Raw genomic sequence first — 26,432 nt, 5'->3', positions numbered from 1 at the left:
AACAGCACGGCTTGCTCAGACTTGATCGTGAAGATTGGTCGAGCCTCTATCCACTTTGTAAACTTGTCTACGGCAATAAGCAAGTGCATATAGCCCCCCGAGCGCCCTTTTGAGAGGTCCAACTAGATTGAGCCCCCAGTACATGAATGGCCACATGATGGGGATTGTTTGGAGTGCATGGGCTGATAGATGGGTCTGTCGAGTGTAGTATTGACACCCTTCATAGGTGTGCACAATTTGTTCAGCGTCGGTTACTGCGGTCGGCCAGTAGAAGCCATGTTGGAACGTGTTTTTGACTAGGGTCCTAGGTTCGGCATGGTGCCCACAGACCCCACCATGGATATTACTCAACAATTTCTTCCCTTGTTCAATGGGGATGCAGCGCTGTAGGATTCCACTATGGCTTTGCCTGTAGAGCTTGCCCTCAATAAGGACAAAGGACTTAGCGCGACGCGCGAGCCACCGAGCCTCCATCAGTAGTGCCTCACGAGGGAGGTAGTCAAGGTAAGGCATCCTCTAGTCGGCCAAAGGGTTAGGCTCTATCGCAGGATCCTCGTCAAGCTCCATGACTTTGAGGCTAGATGGAGCCACCAGCTGGTTAGCCCCCGAGCCCAGGGCAGGCGGGCCATCACCGGTCTGTTTCGGCTCCTCATAGCGGACCAAGGGCTTGTACTGATTGCTGGCAAAGATGCCCGTCGACACCGCTCTCGGCCGGACACCATTTTCGCAAGCATGTCGGTCGCCTCATTGAGATGCCTCAGGATGTGATTGAGCTTGAGGTCATCAAACTTGTCCTCTAGCTAGCAGACTTCTTAGCAATACGCAGCCATCTTGGTGTTGTGGCAGCTTGATTTCTTCATGACTTTATCAATGACCAGCTAGGAGTCACCCCGAATGTCAAGCCATTGGATACCCAACTCGATGGCGATGCGTAGGCCATTGATGAGTGCCTCATACTCGGCCACATTGTTGGAGGAGGGGAAATGGATGCGAACCATGTACCTCATGCATACCCTGAGGGGCAAAACGAAGACTAGCCCCATGCTGGTGCCTTTCTTCATCAATGATCCATCAAAGTACATCATCCAGTACTCTTGGTCGATGACTGCTGGCTGCATTTGGACCTCAATCCACTCTGCAATGAAATCAGCCAACACTTAGGACTTGATGGCCGTCCAAGGGGCATATGAAATGCCTTGACCCATCAACTCGAGTGCTCACTTCACGATTCTTTCTGTGGCATCCTAGTTTTGGATGACCTCACCAAGAGGGAAGGACGTCACGACCATCATTGGATGTGACTCTAAGTAGTGACGCAACTTCCTTTTGGCGATGAGGATGGCGTATAGGAGCTTCTGGATTTGGAGGTAGCGGGTCTTGGAATCGGACAAGACCTCACTAATGTAGTATACAGGACGCTGCACTTTGAGGGCGTGTCCCTCTTCTTCTTGCTCTACCACTAGGGCAGCGCTGACCACTTGTGTGGTGGCCACGATGTAGAGTAGAAGCGGTTCCACGTCAGTCGAGGGGGACCAGGATTAGGGCCTCAATGGTCCGCCCGATGAGATCCCCGAAACACTTGAGCATGCAGCTTTGGTACATAGCCCCTATGTTCTTTAGGCCAAATGGTATTGTGACGTAGCAGAATGATCCGAATAGGGTGATGAAAGATGTCATGAGCTGGTCTGACTCTTTTATCGTGATTTGATGGTACCCGGAGTACGCATCAAGGAAGTAAAGGGTTTTGCACCCTGAGGTCGAGTCAACTACTTGGTCTATGTGTGGCAAAGAAAATAGATCCTTTGGACACGCTTTGTGCAGACCCGTTGAAAGGTCCTAATGGCTAGAGGGGGGGTGAATAGCCTATTAAAAATTTCTACAACAATACTTAACAAACCGGTTAGACAATTATGAGGCGAAGCAAGTGTTGTGCTAGCCTACTAAAAAGCAAGCCACCTACCACAATTCTAGTTTATATAGTTTCTATCCACACCATAGCTATGACACTACACTAAGTTAGTGTGCTCTCAGAAGCTAACTAAAGAGCCACACTAACCAAACTAATAAGCTCTCACAACTAGCTACACTAAAGAGCTTGACAACTAGTTTGCGGTAATGTAATGAGAGTGAGCAAGAGGGTTATACCACTGAGTTGAGGAAGGAGCCAATCAATCATAAGAATGAATAACAATGAAGACCAATCACCTCAGAATCAAATGATGAACACAATGATTTTTACCGAGGTTCACTTGCTTGTCGGCAAGCTACTCCTCGTTGTGGTGATTCACTCACTTGGAGGTTCACGCGCTAATTGGCATCACACGCCAAACCCTCAATAGGGTGCCGCACAACCAACACAAGACGAGGATCACACAAGCCACGAGCAATTCACTAGAGTACCTTTTGGCTCTCCGCCGAGGAAAGGTCAAGAACCCCTCACATTCACCATGATCGGAGCTAGAGATAATCACCAACCTCCGCTCGACAATCCTCGCTGCTCCAAGCCGTCTAGGTGGCGGCAATCACCAAGAGTAACAAGTAAATCCCGCAGCGAAACACGAACACCAAGTGCATCTAGATGCAAACACTCAAGTAATACACTTGGATTCACTCCCAATCTCACAAAGATGTTGAATCAATGATGGAGATGAGTGGGTGGGTTTTGGCTAAGCTCACAAGGTTGCTATGTCAATGCAAATGGCCAAGAGAGTGAGCTAGAGCTGGCCTTGGGGCTTAAATAGAAGCCCCCATGAAATAGAGCCGTTGTACCCCTTCACTGGGCACAACACGGGGTGACCGGACGCTGGACCTTAGTGTCCAGTCGTGTAATGCACGTCACGTGTCCCCTTTCTTTAAATACTGAGCGCCCGATCCCAATGGTCAGCTAGACCTCAGCGTCCGGTCATTTTCAGTAAGCATCCAGAAACAATTTTTCACAACTGGACACGTCCGGTCATGCTCGACCGGACACACCCAGCGTCCGGTCACACAGTGACTCCCCTATGCGCTGCCACATCGGTAGGACCGGACACACCCTGTCAGCGTTCGGTCACTGAGTGACCCAGTGTCCAGTCAGAGACCGACACTACGCGCCCTCTACTGCCACTGACCGGACGCGCCGGTCCAACCAAGACCAGCGTCCGGTCACTTACAGTGACCTCTGTCTTTTCTGTATAGGGCGTCGGTAGCACCGTCGGACTGTCCACACTCTACGGGCAGACACTCCATCAGTGAAGTTCCTAACCCCTGCTCAAATGTGCCAACCACCAAGTGTATCACCATGGGCACATGTGTTAGCATATTTTCATAAACATTTTCAAGGATGTTAGCACTCCTCTAGATCCTAAATGCATATAAAATGAGTTAGAGCATCTAGTGGCACTTTGATAACCACATTTGAATATGAGTTTCACCCCTCTTAATAGTACGGCTATCAAACCTAAATGTGATCACACTCTCTAAGTGTCTTAATCACCAAAACAAAATAGCTTCTACCATTTATACCTTTGCCTTGAGCCTTTTGTTTTTCTCTTTCTTCTTTTCAAGTCCAAGCACTTGATCATCATCATGGCATCACCATCATCATGTCATGATCTTCATTTGCTTCACCACTTGGAATGTGCTACCTATCTCATGATCACTTGATAAACAAGGTTAGCACTTAGGGTTTCATCAATTCACCAAAACCAAACTAGAGCTTTCAATCTCCCCCTTTTTGGTAATTGACGACAACCCTTTCACAAAGATATGAATTGAAATTCAATTGAATCCATGTTGCTTGTCCAAGCATATTTACCATGTGTAAAAGGATATGGACAAGTTTCATGAACCCCAAATGTTAGCAATTGCTCCCCCTACATATGTGCTAAGAGTTTGGATTGTAGCTTGCACATATGCTTAGATAGGAAATATAGGAGACAATGTCTACCCAATGATGCTAAGGTATAAAAGATGGACCTTTGAAGCATGATACCAATCGGAGTGCACCATTATACCATCCTTAGCACCATGGTTAGATCGATACCACTTGGAAACACTTAGAAATGAAATCACTAGATAACCTATGCATGCTAGATTTTTATTTCATCATTTAAACCTACAACTAGCATACACCACACAAGCATGAATATTGAAATTTAAAACTTGTGCCATGCAAGCAAACATATGAAATGCACATTCAAATGCACCATACTAGTTCATGAGCTTGCTCCCCCTACTTGTGTGCTCAAAATTTTAATTGATCATTTTCCTTTATCATATCTCTCCCCCTATGTCAAGTTCTCCCCCTTTGTTGTTTTTTCATAATCTTAGTACACTAATATCTTTGTTTTTCTCCCCATGTACTAATATCTTTGTTTTTCCCCCCATGTACTAATATCTTTGTTTTTCTCCCCCTTTGTCATCAATGACCACAAAGGTTCAAAATGTAGATAGGTTGAGATTATCAATGTCAATCAATGGGGTGAGGATCATATTCCCAAATTTGGTTCAATCTAAAATACTTACCAAAGATGTTTAACTCAGTTTGATCCAAGGACAAGCTTCTTCACACCTCCAAATAAGGGTTATCTTATACCATGTTGAGTTAAACACTTAGAGCTCATTTTCTAGATTAAACACTAGGTTTACAGGCCCATAAACATGTCATATGCTACCACTAGATCAAGTCAAGCATAGAAGCAATAGTGGTACTATACAAACATCAAATTCATTTGATTTTTATGAATGAGCCTATTAAAATTGAGAGATGACTAGATGCACTAATCATGTCCTTAGCAAGGATGTATGCCATGCCAATCAACTTTTACCTCGGGTTGCTCGAAGGAGAGGCATGTCTTATAAGTGGGGGTGCATCAACACATATTTGAGAAATCCAATATGTTCAACTTATTCCTTAGCTTACAGAACATTTTCTCATCCAATGGCTTAGTGAATATATCAGCAAGTTGATTTTCGGTGCCTACACTCTCAATGCAAATGTCCCTTTTTGTTGGTGATCTCTTATGAAATGGTGGCGGACATCAATGTGCTTTGTTCTTGCATGTTGAACCGGATTGTTGGTCAACTTGATTGCACTCTCATTGTCATATAGCAATGGCACTTTCTTGAACTTGATTCCAAAATCACTCAAAGTGGCCTTCATCCAAAGTATTTGTGCACAACAACTACCGGTGGATATGTATTCGGCTTCGGTGGTTGATAATGTAACACTATTTTGCTTCTTTGATGACCATGAAACAAGTGATCTTCTCAACAATTGACATGTGCCTGAGGTGCTCTTTCTTTCGACCTTGCATCCCGCATAATCCGAGTCAGAGTAACCAACTAGCTCAAACTCTGCTCCTTTGGGATACCACAAACCAACATTTTGTGTATGCTTCAAGTACCTCAATATTCTCTTTGTAGCCTTCAAATGACTTTCTCTTGGTGAGGCTTGAAATCTTGCACACATGCATATACTAAACATGACATCTGACCTTGATGCGGTCACATAGAGTAGGCTTCTAATCATGGACCGATACAATTTTTGATCCACCATATTTCCACTTGCATCACTATCCAAGTTGCCATTTGTTCCCATTGGTGTGCTAATAGCTTTGCTATCACTCATGTCAAACTTCTTGATCATGTCCTTGATATACTTGCCTTGACTCACAAATGTACCATTCTTCAATTGTTTGATTTGAAGACCAAGGAAGTAACTCAACTCTCTAATCATGGACATCTCAAACCCATTAGCCATCATCTTTTCAAACTCATCACAAAAGTCTTGATTGGTTGATCCAAATATGATGTCATCTACATAGATTTGCAACACAAACAAATCTTTTCCAATCTTCTTGATGAAAAGAGTGGTGTGAACCTTGCCCATCATGAACCCTTTAGAGAGTAAGAAGTCCCTCAATCTCTTATACCATGCTCTAGGTGCTTGCTTCAAGCCATACAATGCCTTCTTCAATTTGTACATATGGTCGGGCTTCTTGTTATCTTCAAAACCAGGAGATTGCTCAACATATACTTCTTCATTGATGTAACCATTGAGAAATGCACTCTTAACATCCATTTGATAGAGCTTGATGTTGTGGGCACAAGCATAGGCTAGCAAGATTCTAATTGCTTCCATTCTAGCAACCAGGGCATATGTTTCTCCAAAGTCAAGACCTTCAACTTGTGTATAGCCTTGTGCTACTAATCTTGTTTTGTTCCTTACCACTATCCCATCTTGATCTTGCTTGTTTCTAAAGACCCATTTGGTTCCAATCACATTGTGTCCTTTTGGTCTCTCTACTAATTTCCATACTTGATTTTTTGTGAAGTTATTCAATTCTTCATGCATAGCATTCACCCAATCAACATCCTTAATGCTTCATCTATCTTCTTTGATTCAAGGGATGACACAAATGAGAAATGCTCACAAAATGAAGCCAATCTTGATCTTATTTGTACACCTCTAGAAATATCACCAATGATAGTGTCCAATAGATGATCCCTTGCAATATTGGTTGGTTGGAGGATTAGAACTTGATTTCTTGCACTTGCATGATCATTAGGTTGAGATGATGTACTAGCCACTTGATCTTATTCATTGTCATGAGATCCACTTGTACTAGCTTGATTTGTATCATCTTGCACATTTGAGTTAGAGAGCATTTGCACTTGACCATCTTTATCATCATTCACTTGCCTAGGCCTCAATTCACCAACATCCATGTTCTTCATGGCATTTGAAAGTTGAATGCCTCTAACATCTTCTAAGTTCTCATTATCTTCTTGTGAACCCTTGGTTTCATCAAATTCAATATCATGAACTTCCTCAAGAGTACCACTATCCAAATTCCAAACTCTATATGCTTTGCTTGTAGTGAAATAACCAAGTAGGAATCCTTCATCATATTTCATGTCAAACTTGCCCAATCTAGTGTCTTTCTTCAAGATATAACATTTGCAACCAAAGACCCAAAAATATGCAATGTTGGGCTTTCTACCATTCAAGAGCTCATATGGTGTCTTCTCTTTCAATGGGTGACAATAGAGGCGGTTGCTACAATAGCAAGCCATGTTGATAGCTTTGGCCCAAAAGGATTGACTCACATTGTACTCACTAAGCATAGACCTTGCCATATCAATGAGTGTTCTATTTTTTTCCCTCAACAAGGCCATTTGATTATGGAGTGTACTTGGCCAAGAATTGATGTCTAATTCCAAATTCATCACACAACTCATCAATTTTGGTGTTCTTGAACTCAATACCATTGTCACTTTTAACTCTCTTGATGGTGGTTTCAAACTCATTGTGAATGCCCTTGACAAATAATTTGAATGTTGCAAACACATCACTTTTGTCCACTAGAAAGAATACCCATGTGTATCTAGTATAATCATCCACTATCATAAAGCCATATTTGTTACCACCAATGCTAGTGTATTGAGTTGGCCCAAACAAATCCATATGTAATAACTCAAATGTTTTACTAGTGCTCATCATGCTTTTCTTAGGATGGGTGTTTTCAACTTGTTTTCCAGCTTGACAAGAGCTACAAAGCTTATCCTTTTCAAACACAACATCTTTCAAGCCTCTAACCAAGTCATGCTTAACTAATCTATTCAATTGTTTCATTCCAACATGACCAAGCCTTCTATGCCATAACCAACCCATGCTAGACTTAGTGAACAAACATGTAGATAATTGAGCTTCACTAGTATTGAAATCAACCAAGTATAGATTCTCATATCTAAAGCCCTTGAAGATCAAGTTAGAGCCATCTACACTTATGATCTCTATATCATCTACACCAAATATGCATTTGAATCCAAGATCACACAGTTAAGCCATGGATAGCAAATGGAAGTTCAAGCTCTCTACTAGCAACACATTGGATATGCTCATATCATTGGATATTGCAATCTTACCAAGCCCTTTGACCTTGCCTTTGCCATTATCACTAAATGTGATACTATCATAACCATCATTGCCATTGGTGTTGATTGAGTTGAACATTCTTGCATCACCGATCATGTGTTGAGTGCACCCTCTATCAAGAACCCAATGCCTTCCTCCGGCTTTGTAATTAACCTATAAAAGAAGATCAATTCTTTTTAGGTACCCAAACTTGCTTGGGTCCTTGAAGGTTAGCGACCAAGCTCTTTAGCACCCAAATGGCTTTCTTCTTTGAGCCCATCCATGGTTTACCAATGAACTTAGCCTTGACACCATTTGCACCTTTGGTAAGCACATAGAAAGAATCAAGCTTAATAGAGGATACATTAGCTTGTGACTTCTTGTTCATGCACTTTTGCTCTACATGACCAACTTGCTTGCAACTAGTGTAAAACCAACTATTGTTCTTCACAAAACTAGTCTTGTGAGGAGCAAAGGCCGCTTTGCCTTTCTTGGGGGTATAGCCCAATCCCTCTTTGTAGAGAAAAGCTCTTTGGCTACCCAAGCACATAAGCAAGCGGTTCTCACCATCATAGGCCTTAGCCAAGGTGTGAGTGAGCTTATTGACCTCCTTCTTGAGGTTCTCATTCTCAACCATTAGTGAGGTATCACAAGTGAAACCATCACTACTAGATGAGGTGAAAGTAGAAGTACTACAAGAAGGGTTAGCAGGAGAAACAATGATAGGCATAGATAATGATTCATCAATTATATCACAAGTTAAGCCTACATTGCAAGTTTCAGCATGCTTCTTTTTATTTTGCTCATCAAGCAAAGAGGAATGAGCCTTTTCAAGCTTTTTGTGAGCCTCATCAAGCTTCTCATGGGCTTCCTCTAGCTTCTCATGAGATGCATTGAGCTCATCAAAGGCTTGCTTAAGGGCTTTTAGTTCTTTACGCAAGCTTTTGCATTCCCTTCTCTTGATGTCAAAGTGTTCTCTAGCATCTTCTAGCATGTCAAATAGTTCATCCTTGGTAGGTTCATCATCATCACTATCACTTTCATTTTATTTTTCATTATCATGTTCCTCATCACTTCTATCATCACAAATTTGTACCTTAGTGGCCTTAGCCATGAAGTATGATGGAGTGTCGAAGAGAGAAGGCTTCTCATTGATTGCAATACTTGCAAGTGCCTTCTTCTTGGTGGTCTTGTCATCATCGCTATCATCATCGTCACTTGAGGAGGCATCACTATCCCAAGTGACCACATATGAACCACCCTTCTTCTTCTTGAAGGTCATCTTGTCCTTCTTCTCTTTCTTTTCCTTTTTGTCCTTCTTGTTCTCCTTGTTGTCATCATCATTATCGCTATTGTATGGACATTGAGCAACAAGATGATCTTTGCTTCCACATTTGAAGCACCTTCTTGACTCTTCCTTGTTCTTGGATGAAGATTTCTTTCTTCTAGCACGGTACCCTTTCTTCATCATGAACTTGCCAAATTTCTTAATAAAGAGAGCCATCTTCTTCTTCTCATCATCATCATCATCCCATGAGCCATCATCTTCACTTGATGTTTCTTACTTTGCCTTGCCCTTGGATGATGTGGCCTTGAATGCCACGCTCTTCTTCTTCTCATCCTTCTTCTCCTTCTTTTCTTCCTTCTCATCATCATCTCTATATGTATCATCGGTCATTATATCTTCCAACACTTGGTTTGGTGTCATGGTGTCCAAACCACTCCTCACTAGAATAGTGACTAATGTGCCAAATCTTGAAGGCAAACATCTCAAGAACTTGTGGGAGAAGTCCTTGTCCTTCACCTCTTCTCCAAGTGCTTTGAGATCATTGACAAGCACTTGAAGCCTATGGAATATCTCCGACACACTCTCATCCTCCTTCATCTTGAAGCTTGCAAACTTCTCTTTGAGAATATATGCCTTTGCACCCTTCATGGCTTGAGTGCCCTCAAATGATTCCTCCAATTTCTTCCATGCTTCATGAGCTCTCTCAATGTTCTTGATTTGCTCAAAAGTTCTCTCATCCAACGCATCATGGATGGCACTAAGAGTAATGTCATTATTTTGGAGTAGCATTTTTTTGGCGGTGGTGGGAGCCTCTTCATCTTCAATCTCAATCTTTGTCTCTACCACCTTCCAAACCTTCCTATTTATTGACTTGATATAAGTTGCCATCTTAGCTTTCCAATAGGGATAATTTGAGCCATCAAATTAGGGTGGCTTCTTGGTGTTGTTGATTTGAGTCATTTTTACACCGAAGGTTGTTAAGCCTCAAATCACGGTGACCTCGGCTTCGATACCACTTGAAAGGTCCTAATGGCTAGAGGAGGGGTGAATAGCCTATTAAAAATTTCTACAACAACACTTAGCAAACCGGTTAGACAATTATGAGGCGAAGCAAGTGTTGCGCTAGCCTACTAAAAAGCACGACACCTACCACAATTTTAGTTTATATAGTTTCTATCCACACAATAGCTATGACACTACACTAAGTTAGTATGCTCTCAAAAGCTAACTAAAGAGCCATACTAACTAAACTAACAAGCTCTCATAACTAGCTACACTAAAGAGCTTGACAACTAGTTTGCGGTAATGTAATGAGAGTGAGCAAGAGGGTTATACCGCTGAGTTGTGGAAGGAGCCAATCAATCACAAGAATGAATAACAATGAAGACCAATCACCTTGGAATCAAATGATGAACACAATGATTTTTTACCGAGGTTCACTTGCTTGTCGACAAGCTACTCCTCATTGTGGCGATTCACTCACTTGGAGGTTCATGCGCTAATTGGCATCACACGCCAAACCCTCAATAGGGTGCCACACAACCAACACAAGATGAGGATCACACAAGCCACGAGCAATTCACTAGAGTACCTTTTGGCTCTATGCCGGGGAAAGGTCAAGAACCCCTCACAATCACCACGATCAGAGCCGAAGACAATCACCAACCTCCGCTCGACGATCCTCGCTGTTCCAAGCCATATAGGTGGCGGCAACCACCAAGAGTAACAAGCGAATTCCATAGCGAAACACGAACACCAAGCGCCTCTAGATGCAAACACTCAAGCAATGCACTTGGATTCACTCCCAATCTCACAAAGATGTTGAATCAATGATGGAGATGAGTGGGAGGGCTTTGGCTAAGCTCACAAGGTTGCTATGTCAATGCAAATGACCAAGAGAGTGAGCTAGAGCCGGCCTTGGGGCTTAAATAGAAGCCCCCATGAAATAGAGCCGTTGTACCCCTTCACTGGGCACAACACGGGGTGACCGAACGCTCTGGTCAGATTGACCGGACGCTGGACCTCAGCATCCGGTCATGCGATGCATGCCATGTGTCCCCTCTCTTTAAATACTGAGTGCTCGATCCCAACGGTCAAGTGATGACCGGACATGCTACTATGAAGTGACCGGACGCTGGACCTCAGCGTCCGGTCATTTCCAGTAAGCATCCAGAAATGACTTTTCATGACCGGACGCGTCCTGTCATGCTCGACCAGACACACCCAGCGTCCGGTCACACAGCGACTCCCCTGTGCGTTGCCATGTCAGTAGGACCGGACGCACCCTGTCAGCGTCTGGTCACTGAGTGACCCAGCGTCCGGTCAGAGATCGACACTGCACGCCCTCTACTGCCACTGACCAGACGCGCCGGTCCAACCGAGACCAGTGTTCGGTCACTTATAGTGACCTCTGTCTTTTCTGTATAGGGCATCGGTGGCACCGTCGGACTGTCCGCACTCTATGGGTGGACACTCCGCCGGTGAAGTTCCTAACCCTTGCTCAAATATGCCAACCACCAAGTGTATCACCATATGCACATGTGTTAGCATATTTTCACAAACATTTTCAAGGGTGTTATCACTCCTCTAGATCCTAAATGCATATAAAATGAGTTAGAGCATCTAGTGGCACTTTGATAACCGCATTTCTATACGAGTTTCACCCCTCTTAATAGTACGGCTATCAAACCTAAATGTGATTACACTCTCTAAGTGTCTTGATCACCAAAACAAAATAGGTCCTACCATTTATACCTTTGCCTTGAGCCTTTTATTTTTCTCTTTCTTCTTTTCAAGTCCAAGCACTTGATCATCACCATGGCATCACCATCATCATGTCATAATCTTCATTTGCTTCGCCACTTGGAATGTGCTACCTATCTCATGATCACTTGATAAACTAGGTTAGCACTTAGGGTTTCATCAATTCACCAAAACCAAACTAGAGCTTTCACCCATGTAGTCAACACACATTCTCTATTTCCCACTCTTTTTTCGTACAAGAATGGAATTGGCTAACCACTCGAGGTGGTATACTTCCTTGATGAACCTGGCCGCCAAAAGCTTCGCAATCTCCTCACCAATGGCCCTATGTTTCTCCTCGTCAAAGCGACGTAGGCGCTGCTTCACTGGCTTGGAGCCTTGCCTAATCTTCAAGACATCTCAAAATGCCTGGCATGTCTGAGGGTCTCCATGTAAAGATGTCTCTATTGGCGTGGAAGAAGTCGGTGAGCGTGCTTTCCTATTCAGAGGAAAGAGTGATGCCAATGTGCACTACTTTGCCCTTGGAGCCGTTGAGGTCTATAAGGACCTCCTTGGCGCCCTATATAGGCTCAATAGACCTGGCCGACCATTTGGGGTCGAGCGCTTCTTTGATGACCTCCTCCCTATTGGCCGCAAGCTCTTTGGAGGTGACAATTGTCGCGGTGTGTTCACAACACTCAACCTCATACTCGTAGGCGCGCTAGAAGGAGGTGCCGATGATGATGACCCCGCATGGACCCGGCATCTTCAACTTTAGATAGGTGTAGTTGGGGACAACCATGAACTTTGCATAGCATGAACGTCCTAGGATGGCGTGGTAGGTCCCATGGAACCCGACCACCTCAAAGGTAAGGGTCTCCGTCCTATAGTTGGTTAGATTCCCGAAGGTGACGGGCAGATCGATCTGCCCAAGTGGCTTGGCCTGCTTTCTAGGTACGATGTCATGGAAAGGTGCCCCGATCGGTCAGATGCGCAATCGGTCGATGCCTATGGCGTCGAGCGTTTCAGCATACATGATGTTGAAGCCGTTGCCTCCATCCATCAGCACCTTGGTGAGCCACTACATGCTGATAATTGGGTCGACCACGAGCAGGTATCTTCTCGGCTATGGGACGCTTTCCTAGTGGTCGGTCCGATCAAAGGTTATGGCGGACTCCAACCATTGGAGGAAGGAAGGCGCTACCGGTTCGGCCGTATAGACCTCACGGCACGCAAGCTTCTAGCGGTTCCTAGAGTCGTAGGTCGCCGAATCTCTAAAGATCATGAGCTAGCCATCCAGCGCCGAAAATCCACCATCCTTCCCCTCGACGTCGTCTGCGGCTGGCTTGGGCTCCTTCCTATGCTCCCCCTTGTTGGAGCCTCCGAACAAGAACCGCTTCATGAGGACGCAGTCCTTGTATAGGTGCTTGACGGGGAAAGCATGGTTCGGGCATGGCCCTTCAAGTAGCTTCTCAAAGTGATCTAGGGTACCCTCGGTGGGCTTCTGACCCTGCTTGCGGTCGGCAGTGGCCATGAGCGAGCCCTCATGCTACTGCTTGTTCTTTTTTTTTGTTGAGGCGGTTGGAGGTGCCTTCACCGGCGTCCTCGTCCTACTTTGCCTTGCCCTTGGGGCGGTAAAAAATCACCCCGACTGCCTCCTCGCTCGAGGCGTGGCTGGTGGCGATGTCGAGGAGCTCCTTGGTGGTTTGTGGGCCCTTACATCCTAGCTTGTGAACCAAGGACTCACAGGTGGTCTCAGATAGGAAAGCTCCTATGACGTCAGCGTCGGCGACATTAGGCAGCTCGTTGCACTATCGGGAGAAGCGCCGGATTTACCCATGAAGAGTTTCCCCAGACTTCTATCGGTAGTTTTTGAGATCCCATGGGTTCCTAGGACGCGCGTATGTGCCCTGGAAGTTTCCCACGAAGATCTCTTTTAGGTCCGCCCAACTTTGGATTCGGTTGGGCGGAAGGTGTTCTAACCACGTTCGCGTCGAATCGGTCAGGAACAATGGAAGGTTGCGGATAATAAAATCATCACTATTCGCTCTATCGGCTTGGCAAGTAAGCCGATAATCCTCGAGCCACAGTCCAGGGTTCGTTTCCCCAGAGTATTTTGGGATGTTGGTCGACGGTCGGTACCGCGGTGGGAAGACGGCATTGAGGATGTGTCGGCCAAAGGCCAGAGGTCCTGGCAAGTTAGGGCTCGGGCTTCGGTCCTCACCGCTGTCGTAGCGTCTGCCATAATGAGGGTGGTAGCCATGGCCAGCCTCCTCCCTCTCATTGCCATGGGCATGCCTGTGGGCATCCAGGGTGTCACACGCGTCATGGTAGAGGCCGAGACGCTCATGCACCGAGGCCATGGCACGTGGCCTGCCGCCTTGCTATGCTTGGTGGACTAACACATCCTTGTTGGGTCACTCTGAGGGCATGCATTGGCTGGCGTCGAGCTCGTGTTGTTGGGAGAGCGAACTCTTAGCCTGCTGCGCCGCCACACGCTCGAGTAGGTGCGAATCTTGCGATGGGCTCGATGATCCTCTGGCGTCGTGGGCTCCGAAAGCCCCCAAAGCAAGGCCGCTATGGCAGCGATGTCCTGGCTTGCTCGGGTGAAGTGTGGGGGGCTTCGTCATCCTTGATGATCCTCTGGTTCATGTCATAGGCCACGGCGTGCGCACGCTCACCGTCTCCATGGCGCTCAATCTCTCGCTCGAGCTCCGCACGTTCTTGCTCGAGCTAGAGTCGTGCTTCCTCAAGCTTTTGGTGCCGCACCCTCAGCTACTCTACCCGCAGGCGAGGTGAGGCCCCTGTGTCCCCCTCGACCTTGTCGTCAAGGTCATCTTTTGGGGTAGCCCCTCCCTCGTGGATGCTTTGACGTATCCCTCAGGGGTACCTGCCATAAACATTCTCGCAAGGGGTGATGGCTCCCTCTGCTGGTGTCAGAATCAAAGGACGACTCTGATTCTCCCGTTAGAAGGTCGTGGAAAGATTCAATGACGTATTCAGTCATTCCCACGAACTCATCGTCTATAGGGGATGGGGGCGTGCGCTGCGCCATAAAGTGGCCAACGGTTTCTGTGGCGTTGCGCAGACCGAACAAGAGCATTGTCGGGGCACTCCGAATGAGGCATTCCGAGGAGAGCAGCTCTCCTCCGGCAAGCTACATCATGACATTGGTGAACGAGAAGGTGAGGTGGCGTAGGTCCTCCCAGGACGGTCGGGGTACCAGGAAGGCGCCGAGCTAGCGCTCTAGCCTCTCGTAATCAAAGCCGAGGAGCTGGTCGCTCCTGGAGGTGTGGGCCTCTGGTGCGTGCAGGTGTAGCTCCTTAAGCGCCTCGGTGATCGCGTCGAGGTTGACGGAGTGGAGAGGATGGACAACGATGGGAGACCGCACCAACTCTTCCTCCATCGTGACGATAAAGTCGAGGTTCTCGAAGTGCACGTGCGCGCCCGGGACCCAGCTGACGCCGTGACTAGCCATCCGAGGCCTGATATGGACATCAAGACGTGCAAAAAGCCCCTACTTGGCGTGCTAACTCTCGGTATTTTTGGACAACCGACGAGTAAATTTGTATTTACGCGTCTAGCTCGGATGGTGTGCTCGGAGGATACAAGGGTTTATACTGGTTTAGGCGGAACGTCCTTACGTCCAGTTCGCTGCTGCTCGTGTTACTGGCACTTGGTTTGCAGTAGGGGTTACAAACAGGTGAGAGAGGGAGAGGATCCTAGGTCTCTGGTGGAAGGAGTGAACGGGTGCTGAGAGCTCGCTTGCCGCTCAGCCATGTACTCGTGCCGTGCTCTTGTGTTCTGATTTCATCCGGATCTCCCTTCCCCCTCCATTCATGGGGCGCCCTGCTTCCTCTTTTATAGGCGAAGGGAAAGCACGAGTTACAGCGGAGGAAGAGGAGAGGAACGAGAGAGAGAGAGAGAGGCTTCCAGGGTCGTCGGGTCCTCCTTCTCCTTCATGTGAGTCCCACCGATCCTGTAGATGTCAACAGGGACAGCTCCACGTCGCGGCCCTGTTCGTCACTGGTGCCATGCGCAGGCGTCATCTGTCGGTCATGGCATTCTACTCTGTCCTGACGGACATCGTGGTGAACTAACACGCCTGTCAGCGTCCGTACGAGGGTTAGACAGAACAACACCAGCATGTCTGACATTGTTCTTGATGTGAATACCCAGGTATGGCCCGTCATGGCCATGGGTTACATCAAGGCGTGTCAGTCTCTTCCCTGATGTCAGAGTTTTGAGCCAGGCCCATACGCTTGGACCTGGAGTGGTTGGCGACGGTATAGGTCCCCGTCGGACGAGATGGAAACCGCGTCCTTAGGGTCGGGTGAGACGGAGCCCATGACTTTGAGCGAGACAGAAACCGTGACCTTGGGGTCAGGCGAGACGGAGCTCACACCTAAGGGGTCGGACGAGGCGGAGCCCGCACCCAAGGGGTCGGACGAGACGGAGCCCGCGGCCTTGGGGTCGGGCGAGAAGGAGCCCGCAACCAAGGGGTCGGGCGAGACAGAGCCCGCAGTCTTGCGGTCGAGCGAGACCTTTTAATACGTCTTGATCCATCCGGAGAAGTCAGCATGGACGCTGACTTTCTTGCTTTGGGTATCCCTAATATCGATACCCGACACCATAAATGATCAATAGCACTATGCTAACTCTGCTTGACAAAGCACTAATTAAGTGCAATTGGTGGTCACTGAATCAACTCTTCTCATTCTGTCGTATTCTCTCCGTCCTGTAATATGGTGCATTCTAGCATTCAAAATTTATCCTCAAATATAATGCATTCTAGAGGATAAAAACCAGTTTTGTATTAAATACTTTCCATTTCTCAATCAATTATCACTAATCACGTTGATGGTAAAGTCTGATTCGAAAATAAAATAAAGATATATACGTCTTTTATGTTCTCTCTTAATTTATCTTAAAGTTACTAGAATGCACTGATGACAAAGGGAGTATGCCACACCCGTATAGCTAACGTCAGATCGAGTAGGACCATTCCGAATTCCTCATAGCAGCAAATTCGTGAGATTCAGTAGGATATATATACGTAATTAATTAATGTGTTGTTTCACGTGGAATTCCCCTGTCCTGGTAGTTCCCAGGCTCTGACAAGTGTCATGAACTCATGGTCCACAAGAGATAAGAATGAACTTTTCCCGGAGCTGGAGCTGAAACCTAAGGCCGGGCTCCCGTCGGCTCCGGCTCCTTAACTGTAGCCGGGTGTCGACCGCTGGGCAGCCGACAGGTGCCTGCAGGAGCCGGAGCTGGAGCCGGAGCCGTGGAGCCAGAAAAACGAGCTTCATCGGCTCTGGTTGTATCAGTGAGAGAGGAAAGTAGGTTTGAGAAAAACAGCTCCGATGAACAGTAACCAGGTGTCGGCCTCTGGACGGCCGACAGGCCGGACCTGCCAAATAGGTCCTAATGCTGCGAATGCAACGGGTGCAGATCACGCTGTCCAATCCCCACGACGGCACAGCGTGCACCACAACGGCCACGGCCCTAGAAGAACCACACCAAGCCGCAACCATTTGACATCACCAGTGAGGTCACACAGAGGGACAAAACAAAACAGATCCACAGAAAGAATACCGGGCTCTGCTCCTCCAGCAGTCCAAATCAGTACCGGGTGGCCAGGGGCCCCACCCCATTAGCCCTCCTCTCACTTCAAGACTGCAAAACGCAACGTGTGATCTTGCACGTTTACACTTAACAATTCGAGCTATGGTGTCAGCATCGTGGGCCTTTTTTTATTATTATTTAGAGCAGGACAATTGCCATCATGGATTATGGTTGACCACAGAATTTGATAATATTTTGAAAAGTAGCGCAAATTGCAAGGGTGAAATAATATCTAGGCATGTTTAGATTGCAACTTTTTTCAACCCGATGAATAGTACCATTTTCGTCTTATTTGACAAATATTGTCCAATCGTGGACCAACTAGGCTCAAAAGATTCATCTCGTGATTTTCAACTAAACTGTGTAATTAGTTATTTTTTTTACCTACATTTAATATTCCATGTAAGTGGCTAAAAATTGATGTGATGGAGAGAGAGTGAAAAAACTTGGAATTTGGATGGTATCTACATAGGAAGACAGCGAATCAGTAGGTGAGCAACTGTCTAGAGAAAGTCCAACTGACTTGCGTAACCCACAAATAAATATGAAAGACTTATCCTGCAAAGACTGATCAAGTTGATCTCTCAAACGTATTCAAAATTAAAGGTTGGCCATCACAGGGGAAGAATTAACTTCTTAACAGGAATCCAAGGCACATATGCGTGCAAGACACAGCACCATAGTGACATAGGGAAAAGGCGAGAGTGATTCCAGTGGCACAGAAACGTGCACGTACCAAGCAGCAAACATTTACAAGAAAATCATTGCAGACTTGAAAGGGTTGCTGTTACCACATCAAAAGATACTTCGGGCACCTTTCCTGCTGCACCACACATTAGCATGGTCCCCCCCCAAAAAATTCCCGCCTCAGCTATCTGACAGTTTTTTACCGTCTACTATGCATCACAAGTCTCACATCCTTTTGATTAAAAAAAAAAGTTACGCTCGACACAATCCAAACAGCAAATCAAGGCATATTTTACTTAGTAACGATGGCATAGATGCTTCTCATGCATGGTTGTAAATATATTACAAAGTACTGTATCAGTTTATCCAGGCGTCCCATTGTTCGCTGGTGATGATACTGTATACAGGAGCTGTGACGACCCGGAAATAAATGGCCTTCGTACTTCAAGGGTATTGCATTGTATAATGATATAAATACAAGTAGGGTTCATTTAGCTCGCAACGGATTCCTGAACTTTTTCCGAAAGGTGATGAAAGCTAGGGAGCCAAGGAACGGCCATGATGTCACAAAAGCAATGTAGGCAAGCAACCAGACTGACCTCCCTTGGTATCGAGTCAGTTGGTTTATAGATCTCTTGACAGGAGCAATGATCTCATGAAGCTTATTGCTGTAGATGTCATCACCTTGCTGTTTTGTTGGCCCTGCAGGGCTTTCGTTCCCCACTCCACTGGCCTTTTCATTGTGGTTCAACGCAGATACCACATTCTGTCGTCTACCGCCCACCTCGTTACTTAATTGTTCTTCATCAACTGCATGGTTCGAAGGTGAGCCATCACTGCCGGGGCCATCTTTTGTTACTGCAGCTACCATTCCATCTTCCATGAGATTAACATACGGACTCTTATCAATGGAGGATTCCAAAGAAGAGTGCAAAACATGATCATTTGCCTGTATTTAATCATGAAACGAAATATTTTAGTCAACATACAGAAAAGCTGAGCATTTAAGATGGCAAATTTCATTGATGAGTTAGTGCCCTGCACACCTTCTGCCTATGCATGTAGGAGCTGTCGTGAAGAGCAGAAAGGAACTCAGAAGTAGCTCCAACCCACCTACAAAATATATCAGATGACATCAAATTCAGATTATCCATTAACAGAAGATATATATTTTCCGTTAGTAATAATGGAAATGGGGTTTACCTCCGATTCAAAAAAAAAAAAAACAGAAGATATATATGCTGTAATGCCCAATGTTGACATCACATAACTTTCAGATTTATTGAAGACAATTCAGATTTATTGAAGACATACCATAGTCTTCGAGCAGTTAGTCCTTGAAAGAATGCAAGATGACCACCATTCGGAGTAGTTGCTAAAACAATGTTCTTATTGGCCCTAAATCAAATCAAGACGCTTCTGATTAATATATTCTTATGGACCATAAATCAAATAAAGATCCTAGTGGTTAAAGATTAATTCTTAAACAGAACTGTTCAGAATGAGGAGCATGATTTGACAAGAAAAATTCACCTGCATTCATCCCAAGGAATAGCCTCCCTTGTGCAAAGGGGATCATCCAAAGCATTGATACAAAGCAAGGGAACTGAGACATTTCCAACGTAACTAGCACTGCTGCACCGGCGATAGTAGGTATCCACTGTCTGTAAGGGGGGAAAAAGATCACTGCACACGATCAGACATATTCAGATTTTTCAACATTATCAGCTGTTACAGCAGTACTTGAAATATTATCTGTTTATAATAGAGAAGTGAATGCCATATAGAAACCATATGATTGAGGGTACCTCATATCTTGCGATAACACAAGTAGCATGGTGGTCAAACTCCCGGATAGACCGTGACTACCAAATTAGAGAGAAAAGAAAAATAAACAGTGGGATATCATATGAACTCATGAAGAGCCCATCAATAGAAACATCAAATTTCTCTAATCTAGGAATTCAAAAGGCTACATAATTAGTCAAACAATTGGCAGCTCGAAGATTATCCTTTTCATAACACAAACTAGCAAACCACAAAAACTAATTACGAGGGCATGGAACTGGTCTACCTTTTCTTTTTCTAAAAAAAAGATAAAGAGGTTGGGATTTATTAAAAAAAACTGTAAATACTATATAAACATACACAGTTTGGTACCAACAAAGATTGCAGGAGAGAGTCAAACCTTTTTAATACCTTCCCAGTTTGCAAGTCGGGCCAAGATAGGTTGATGTCTGCAAAAGGCAAAGGTTAATGCTTCCTCAAGAGTGAATAGTGATCATGCTCTTATTATTGTGACAGTGCTAGGTGGGTGGATTGCATCCACCAAAGATTTTGTGCATTTAAGTGGAATCTCCATTCCTAGAAGGCAGAATGCAGTTATATTGTCATAATGCCTCCGATTGCTGTGCAAGAAATTTTACCATAGTGAAAGCAGCAGCAAGCAAAGGATAGAAAACAGTTAACACAAGTAATTCATGCAGCCAGGAATGGAGGACACACATATCTAGCGCCTCTCAGTTTCAGGAGAATACTCAGCTAAGTTGTGGTTTATGAGGGCCTATTCAGGGTGCTGTCCTGTTTAGGCAATGGGGTCCAATAGGGAAATCATGGGCAACACACAAATGCCATTTCCTCATGTGGCTGATTGCACATAACATGTGCTGGACTGCTGATCGACTTGCACGATGGGGTCTAATACACCATCCTCGATGCCCACACTGTGATCAGGCTGAAGAGTTTATCCATCATCTGCTCGTCACCAGTGTTTTTGCATGACAGTTCTGATTCAGCCTGCAGGCCCTTCCACCGCAGCCTGGGGAGACGCCCTTTGGTGACTGGTGTGTCTAGAGCTAATGATATGGTCGACGTCCAGGCACGGCAAGGCCTTAATTTCCTCGTTGTCTTAGGGGCATGGTCACTTTGGAATCATCGCAACTGATGTGTCTTTGATGGAGCTCCACCAAATGTAGCTGGAGCTTTTTTGCTCACCAGCAAGGAGATGCAGTTTTTGTATGGCTGGGACTCGTTGTATTTCCTACCTGGATGCTCTAGTGCCAGGAGGCGGTTAGGTGCTTAGGTCGAGTTCTCTTTTTTTTATAGTCAAGCGTGCCCATGTAACCTAAGAAACTTCGGGCGTGGGTGTCTGTGTGTCTGTAAGAGCTCCTACCATTTTATTCTTCTTTAGTTAATATAATGATACACAGCTCGCATGCAGGTTCGTCTGTTTGAGGAAAAATGAAACTAAACAAGCAGAAAGCATTTAAGACCACTCTTAGATATGTTCAATTTCAAGCTCCAGACAGATATTAGAATCACTACATTTGAGTAGTCCAAGCATCCACAAATACTTTGATCATGGAAATATTATCGCATTCACTTGTACATCGCTCTATAAAACTACGGTCCAGTCACTTTTACATTGTTAACAACTAAAGTTTCCAGATTCCAGTGTACCTTTTAAGATGTGGTGATTCTGTAGAATAAAAGTAAAGAGTCTCGTATAAATGTGTAGAGTATACTCAGTTTAGTGAGGAAAGCTTACAATTTTGCATAGCCCTTCAGACCAATTGCAAGTCCTTTGTCGTAAATACGCTGCACAAGCTTGCGGGAAATAAATCTGTCACCTATCTACAAAATTGAAGTGAAATGAGAAAACATAGTGAGGATAAGGGCCAGTTTGGTGTTATGGCACTCTGCTGTTCAGACAACTGCATAAGCTTTGTTACAGAGAATTGTTGCCAGTAATAAGGACAAGGATACAATTGGTTAATATATCAAGAAACATTTTTATAGAACATGTATTAAGAACTACTAGAGCCAAAATACCTTTTCAAGTGTGACAACCTAAATTTCCAGTGAATCGAAACTTGGATGAACACTCAAGATGAATCCATGGGTAAGTACCACAATGAGTTGTAATACATTGACAAAAAAAAGCATGCTTGGTTCCTTTGTCTAGCTTTCTTGAGCACGGCAACAAGAATTTCCTTGCTTTTTGAGGGAGAGCCAAATGGACCATTATTCTCTAGCAAGCAGACATGGACCACCAGCAAGGCTAGGAACAGTTGGAAAAAGAAACTGAACAAGATCTAAGTCATTTAAGCATTTCCACATTTGGAGCAGTGCAAAAGTGAACTGAAGTTCTTAAGACACAACTTAATAAAAGATTCTACATTATAAGCATTCAAGTTTTCCTAGTGAATAACGATCGAGCAACTAACCAACAGATCCCATGGAGAACAAATAGATACTGCACCAGCTACAGGAGTATTCTCTCCTTCTTCTCCAAGATACTTGACCTGTACAAAGATGTGGAATAAATATGTATTGTTTGTATCATGTTCTGAAATCAACTTATGCACTGTCAAAATTCTTATTGGTTGGGGGAGGAATTGGAATAATGATCATGAACATCATGGGATTCAGTACATACACAACATTAAAAGGTACAAGATTAATCACAAGTCTGACCATGACTATCAGATGACTGACCACCAATAGTGAATGCGAATGGAGTACCAGGTACAGATCAAAACCCAGCCAAAATTACTCAACGACAAGGCTAAAACAGTGGAGTGAGCTCAAAGAAAGTAAAGAGGAAGACTAAGCAGGTTGATGAATAGGGCTGGGCTTGGTTTCATGAACCTTCACCAAATTTCAGTAAAACCCACTGCTTTACTAAAGTGTGGTTGAATTGCAGAAATAGTGGATAAGTCCAGAACAATTCTAACTGATTTGGTACTTCTTAAAAAATCTTCACATAATTTAATATATGCAAAGGAAGACTTTGAAGAATGGACTGTGTCACCTAGTTTCTTGTAAAAATAATTAAGTTCATTCTGACCTTGGCCTAGTTAGAAAACAAATCACAATTGAAAACCCGAGTCGAACTTAAACTTAAGCTTGTACATGCATGACTCTTTTTAGCAAGAAGCTACTACCATCCATAAAAAAAAAGTAACCTTGTGCAAATTTTAGCTAACAGTACAAATAACCTGCAACTAACACTTTTCCACATTAGGTAGCAGGAAATGGCAGCCGTCAGAATATGAAATAATGAAACATGCAGATTGGAAAAAAAATTAAGATTACGCCAAGGAGAAACATGCATACCACAATATTGGCACCTATGCTTGTACCAATGCAAAACAGTGGGGTTTTCGGATATCTGTCATGCAGGTATTTAATGACCTCTCGGACATCTTCTGTCCAACCACCATTATAGAAGCAATCTGACTGCCAAAGGAAATAAAAATTACAAACTCAGTGGCGATGGATACTGAAAAAATCGTTTGGTGTCTCAGAAACATGATGCAGTGTAAACAGACAACTTATAACTTGACGTGGATTTTATCATTTTGCACCATCATTGATGGCAATCAGATATATGGCTAACAAGAGCCACAGATCTTGGGCAAAAACATTGAGCATTACAATCTGAACCCAAACAGAGATCATGAGTGTTCAAGAAAGTTTAAATGGTATAGTAACTGAATTTTAAGTACTTGCTGTTTCAGTTAGATAACTTACAGTAATGGACACACCACCAAGACCCCTGTGGTTGCATACAACAACATTCCATCCTTTGCTTGCCATGGAATAAACCAAGTGTTTTGCATACTGCAGCAAGTGATTACATCTTTAGAATGACTAGCAAATTTAGAAATAAGTTATACAACAGAAATACAAAGAGCTCTTCAAATATGCAAATACAATACAGAAATAAGTCAACATCAGAAAATAAGATAGAAACTAACAGCAGCAGTAGAATCACTAGTTAATCCAGGAACCACAACTACAAGGGGTGTTGAAGCATCTTTAGAAATGAATCCGTCCGCAACTGCAAAATAACTGAAGAGGTCAGACAATACCATCATGCCATATAGATATTACACAAAATATGGGTCTCTCTACCTTCCAAATCAGATGCGAGCAGCCAATCCAAAGCAATGGTTCCACCATCACGAACTGTGTACAACTGTCTGCAGTGCAGAGATTTTAATCAGTGCACTGCCAACTAAGAAAGCAAGAAAAGAATTTTTGTTCACTCCACTAAAAAATAAGCATAGATCCTGAAGAATTTAGTTAAGGGGGCTTAAACTACAGAAAATCAGTTCTATTGTGCTCCTTGTCAGGAAGCACACAATTAGTTTCAATAAGAAATGGTGAAATGCAAACTATTGCTATTCAGCTTTCTTTCTTTCTTTTTCTTTCCTTTCATGCAAGGTCCATATTGAATTATGAAACTCTAAATTTCCCTGAACACCAATGGAGTGACCAAAATGATCTTGACATGTCGAGGAATTCATCCATGGAATTGAAAAGAGGCTGGCAAGAATGCCCAGAAATTCTTGCAGCGCTCAAGCCGCTCATGAAAGCTTATTGAGACATGCATATACCACTCCACAGAAAAATAGAAGCATCATGGACTTATTGACATTAGATCTTACTCCGATTTCAAATATGTACCTTTTATGATTCTTGTTTTGTCAAACTTTTTAGCTTTCACCATGACAGCGCATGGTCGATGTTACTAGATTCATGGTAAAAGATACTTTCATACTATATAATCCTTTATTTGTAGTAGTCATATATTTTTTTTTAAAAAAAATGCTGGGCAAAGTGTCATACTGAAGATCGTGTCAATTTCGTAAACAAATATAATTATATTGCAATATATGGTCATGCGATGCTAACCATACTTGAAAGAACAAACTATTGATAGTGTCCACTGTACATCTAAATGGCTAGGGTGAATAAGGGAAGATTGCAGAATGTAACTCTCTCCTGGGTAACGAATATAACCTTTTGTACGTGAATGAAGGTGGCATTCCGTAGATGCCCAGGAACAATGTCTGCAAATGCGGGCTCGCCAGCCATGGCGTCGCCAGATACCTGCATAATTACACCACAAATCCATCATCACTCCCAACTTTTAAACTGATCATCACACAATGGAAACAATACGTCGCATGATTCAGAACGCCACATTGCAAATTCCATCACAGTTGACAAACACGCCCAATGCTGGTAATACCGCTACACTACGACGATCAGGCCTAGAGAGCCCCATAGCCATACCTGCCGTGGAGCGAGCGGCACTTGGACGCGACGCAGTGGTAGATCTCCGAGGTGGGGTGGAAGGTGAGCTCGACGCGGCCGCCCCGGAAGCCGCGGAGGATGTCGCCGATGACGTGGAGCTCGAGGAAGCAGTACAGAAAGACGGACACGACGATGATGGCGGCCAGCGCGTAGCGCTCCGCGGGCACCATCGCCGCCGCGCGGAGCAGCAGCTCGACGGCCGACTCGCCCCCGGCGACGGCCTCCGACATCCTTCGCTAATCGCTACGCCCGCCTTGAGGCCTTCGGGTTCTGCGATTTGGGAGCGGCGCTCCGCTCCGTGAGGAAGGAGGACAAGATGCGGCCGGACGCACGCCCTGGTCAACGTCGCGAGCTCCTCGAGGCCACCTCGCCGGCGCGGAGAGACGACCGGTGTGGTGGGAGTTATCAAGCAGTTCGGGCGGCTATTCCGAGGTTCGGCGGAGCACGCGATTCACACCGTGGACGGACCGACGGAGATGCAAAGAGCGCTTTCCTGGTTCCCTCGACGATTACGTTCTTGTAGTTGAAGTGACCTTCGCGTAAGTGGCGCGCGGGTGGGGCATGGATGTCGGGGCCACGTTGACGTCGTCGGGCTCGGGCTTACAGCAAGCGACTCGCGAAGCGGGACCGGGACCAGGAGATCCGATGTTTGGGCCCACTTTACAGACGCCAGCGTTCACGTTTGTTGGTGCGTGCGGCAAGACGAGCGGTTGAGCAACGGTCCACGTGAACTTCCAGATGTGATGGAAGAACTACACACAAAAAAAGTCGTAAAAAACAATTACAATTCTATTTTATATAAGTATTCTACAAAGATATGATGCGCGGATACTTCAGAAGGGTAGGGTATCGCGTATCCCATACGTCCTGGATACGTATTCCAAGTGTATCTGAGAAATCAGACACGTATCGGCTCTGATACGCGTATCGGACGCGGCTGCAGTACGGGCTGCGGCCAGGCGTTCCCAGCCCAGGCCCACTCCTCCCACGTACGGAGTAGGTCGCATCACTGGCCGACCCCTTCGATTCCCTCCCCGACGCACAGCTTCAAACGCGCCGCCACGAGTTGTCTCGCGCACA

At 45.0% G+C, this 26,432-nt stretch overlaps 1 protein-coding gene across 2 annotated transcripts; it reads right to left on the bottom strand.

Moving 5' to 3' along the window:
• Nucleotides 1–18,250: 18,250 nt before the first annotated feature.
• LOC136450847 (embryogenesis-associated protein EMB8-like) lies at nt 18,251–25,886 on the bottom strand. 2 transcript variants are annotated; one of them, XM_066451489.1, is made up of 14 exons: nt 25,332–25,885; nt 25,056–25,145; nt 24,165–24,232; nt 24,008–24,090; nt 23,781–23,870; nt 23,364–23,486; nt 22,472–22,549; nt 21,793–21,878; nt 20,434–20,482; nt 20,054–20,110; nt 19,779–19,909; nt 19,560–19,643; nt 19,292–19,358; nt 18,255–19,194 (listed from the first exon to the last, which is right to left on the bottom strand). In XM_066451489.1, the coding sequence occupies exons 1-14, from the start codon at nt 25,580–25,582 to the stop codon at nt 18,733–18,735; spliced, it is 1,719 nt and encodes a 572-aa protein (XP_066307586.1). In that variant the 5' UTR covers nt 25,583–25,885; the 3' UTR covers nt 18,255–18,732. The 2 variants fall into 2 exon arrangements, with proteins under 2 accessions (XP_066307587.1, XP_066307586.1); XM_066451490.1 differs by lacking the exon at nt 20,054–20,110 and having other exon boundaries at nt 18,251–19,194; nt 25,332–25,886.
• Between the last annotated feature and the right edge of the window lie 546 nt (nt 25,887–26,432).

This window comes from Miscanthus floridulus, chromosome 5 (genome assembly GCF_019320115.1).
Source record: "Miscanthus floridulus cultivar M001 chromosome 5, ASM1932011v1, whole genome shotgun sequence".
NCBI classification, from domain to species: Eukaryota; Viridiplantae; Streptophyta; class Magnoliopsida; order Poales; family Poaceae; genus Miscanthus; species Miscanthus floridulus.
Note: the sequence above shows the minus strand (reverse complement) of the source record. Positions and strands in the feature narration are given on the sequence as shown.

Excerpts from the sequence above, each read along its gene's own strand:
- LOC136450847 (XM_066451489.1), bottom strand. The coding sequence starts at position 25,582 with ATGTCGGAGGCCGTCGCCGGGGGCGAGTCGGCCGTCGAGCTGCTGCTC. Across the intron at positions 25,146-25,331 it reads TGCCGCTCGCTCCACGGCAG|GTATCTGGCGACGCCATGGC; the intron begins GTATGGCTATGG and ends GTAATTATGCAG. Across the intron at positions 19,359-19,559 it reads CTAACTGCTCGAAGACTATG|GTGGGTTGGAGCTACTTCTG; the intron begins GTATGTCTTCAA and ends TATATTTTGTAG.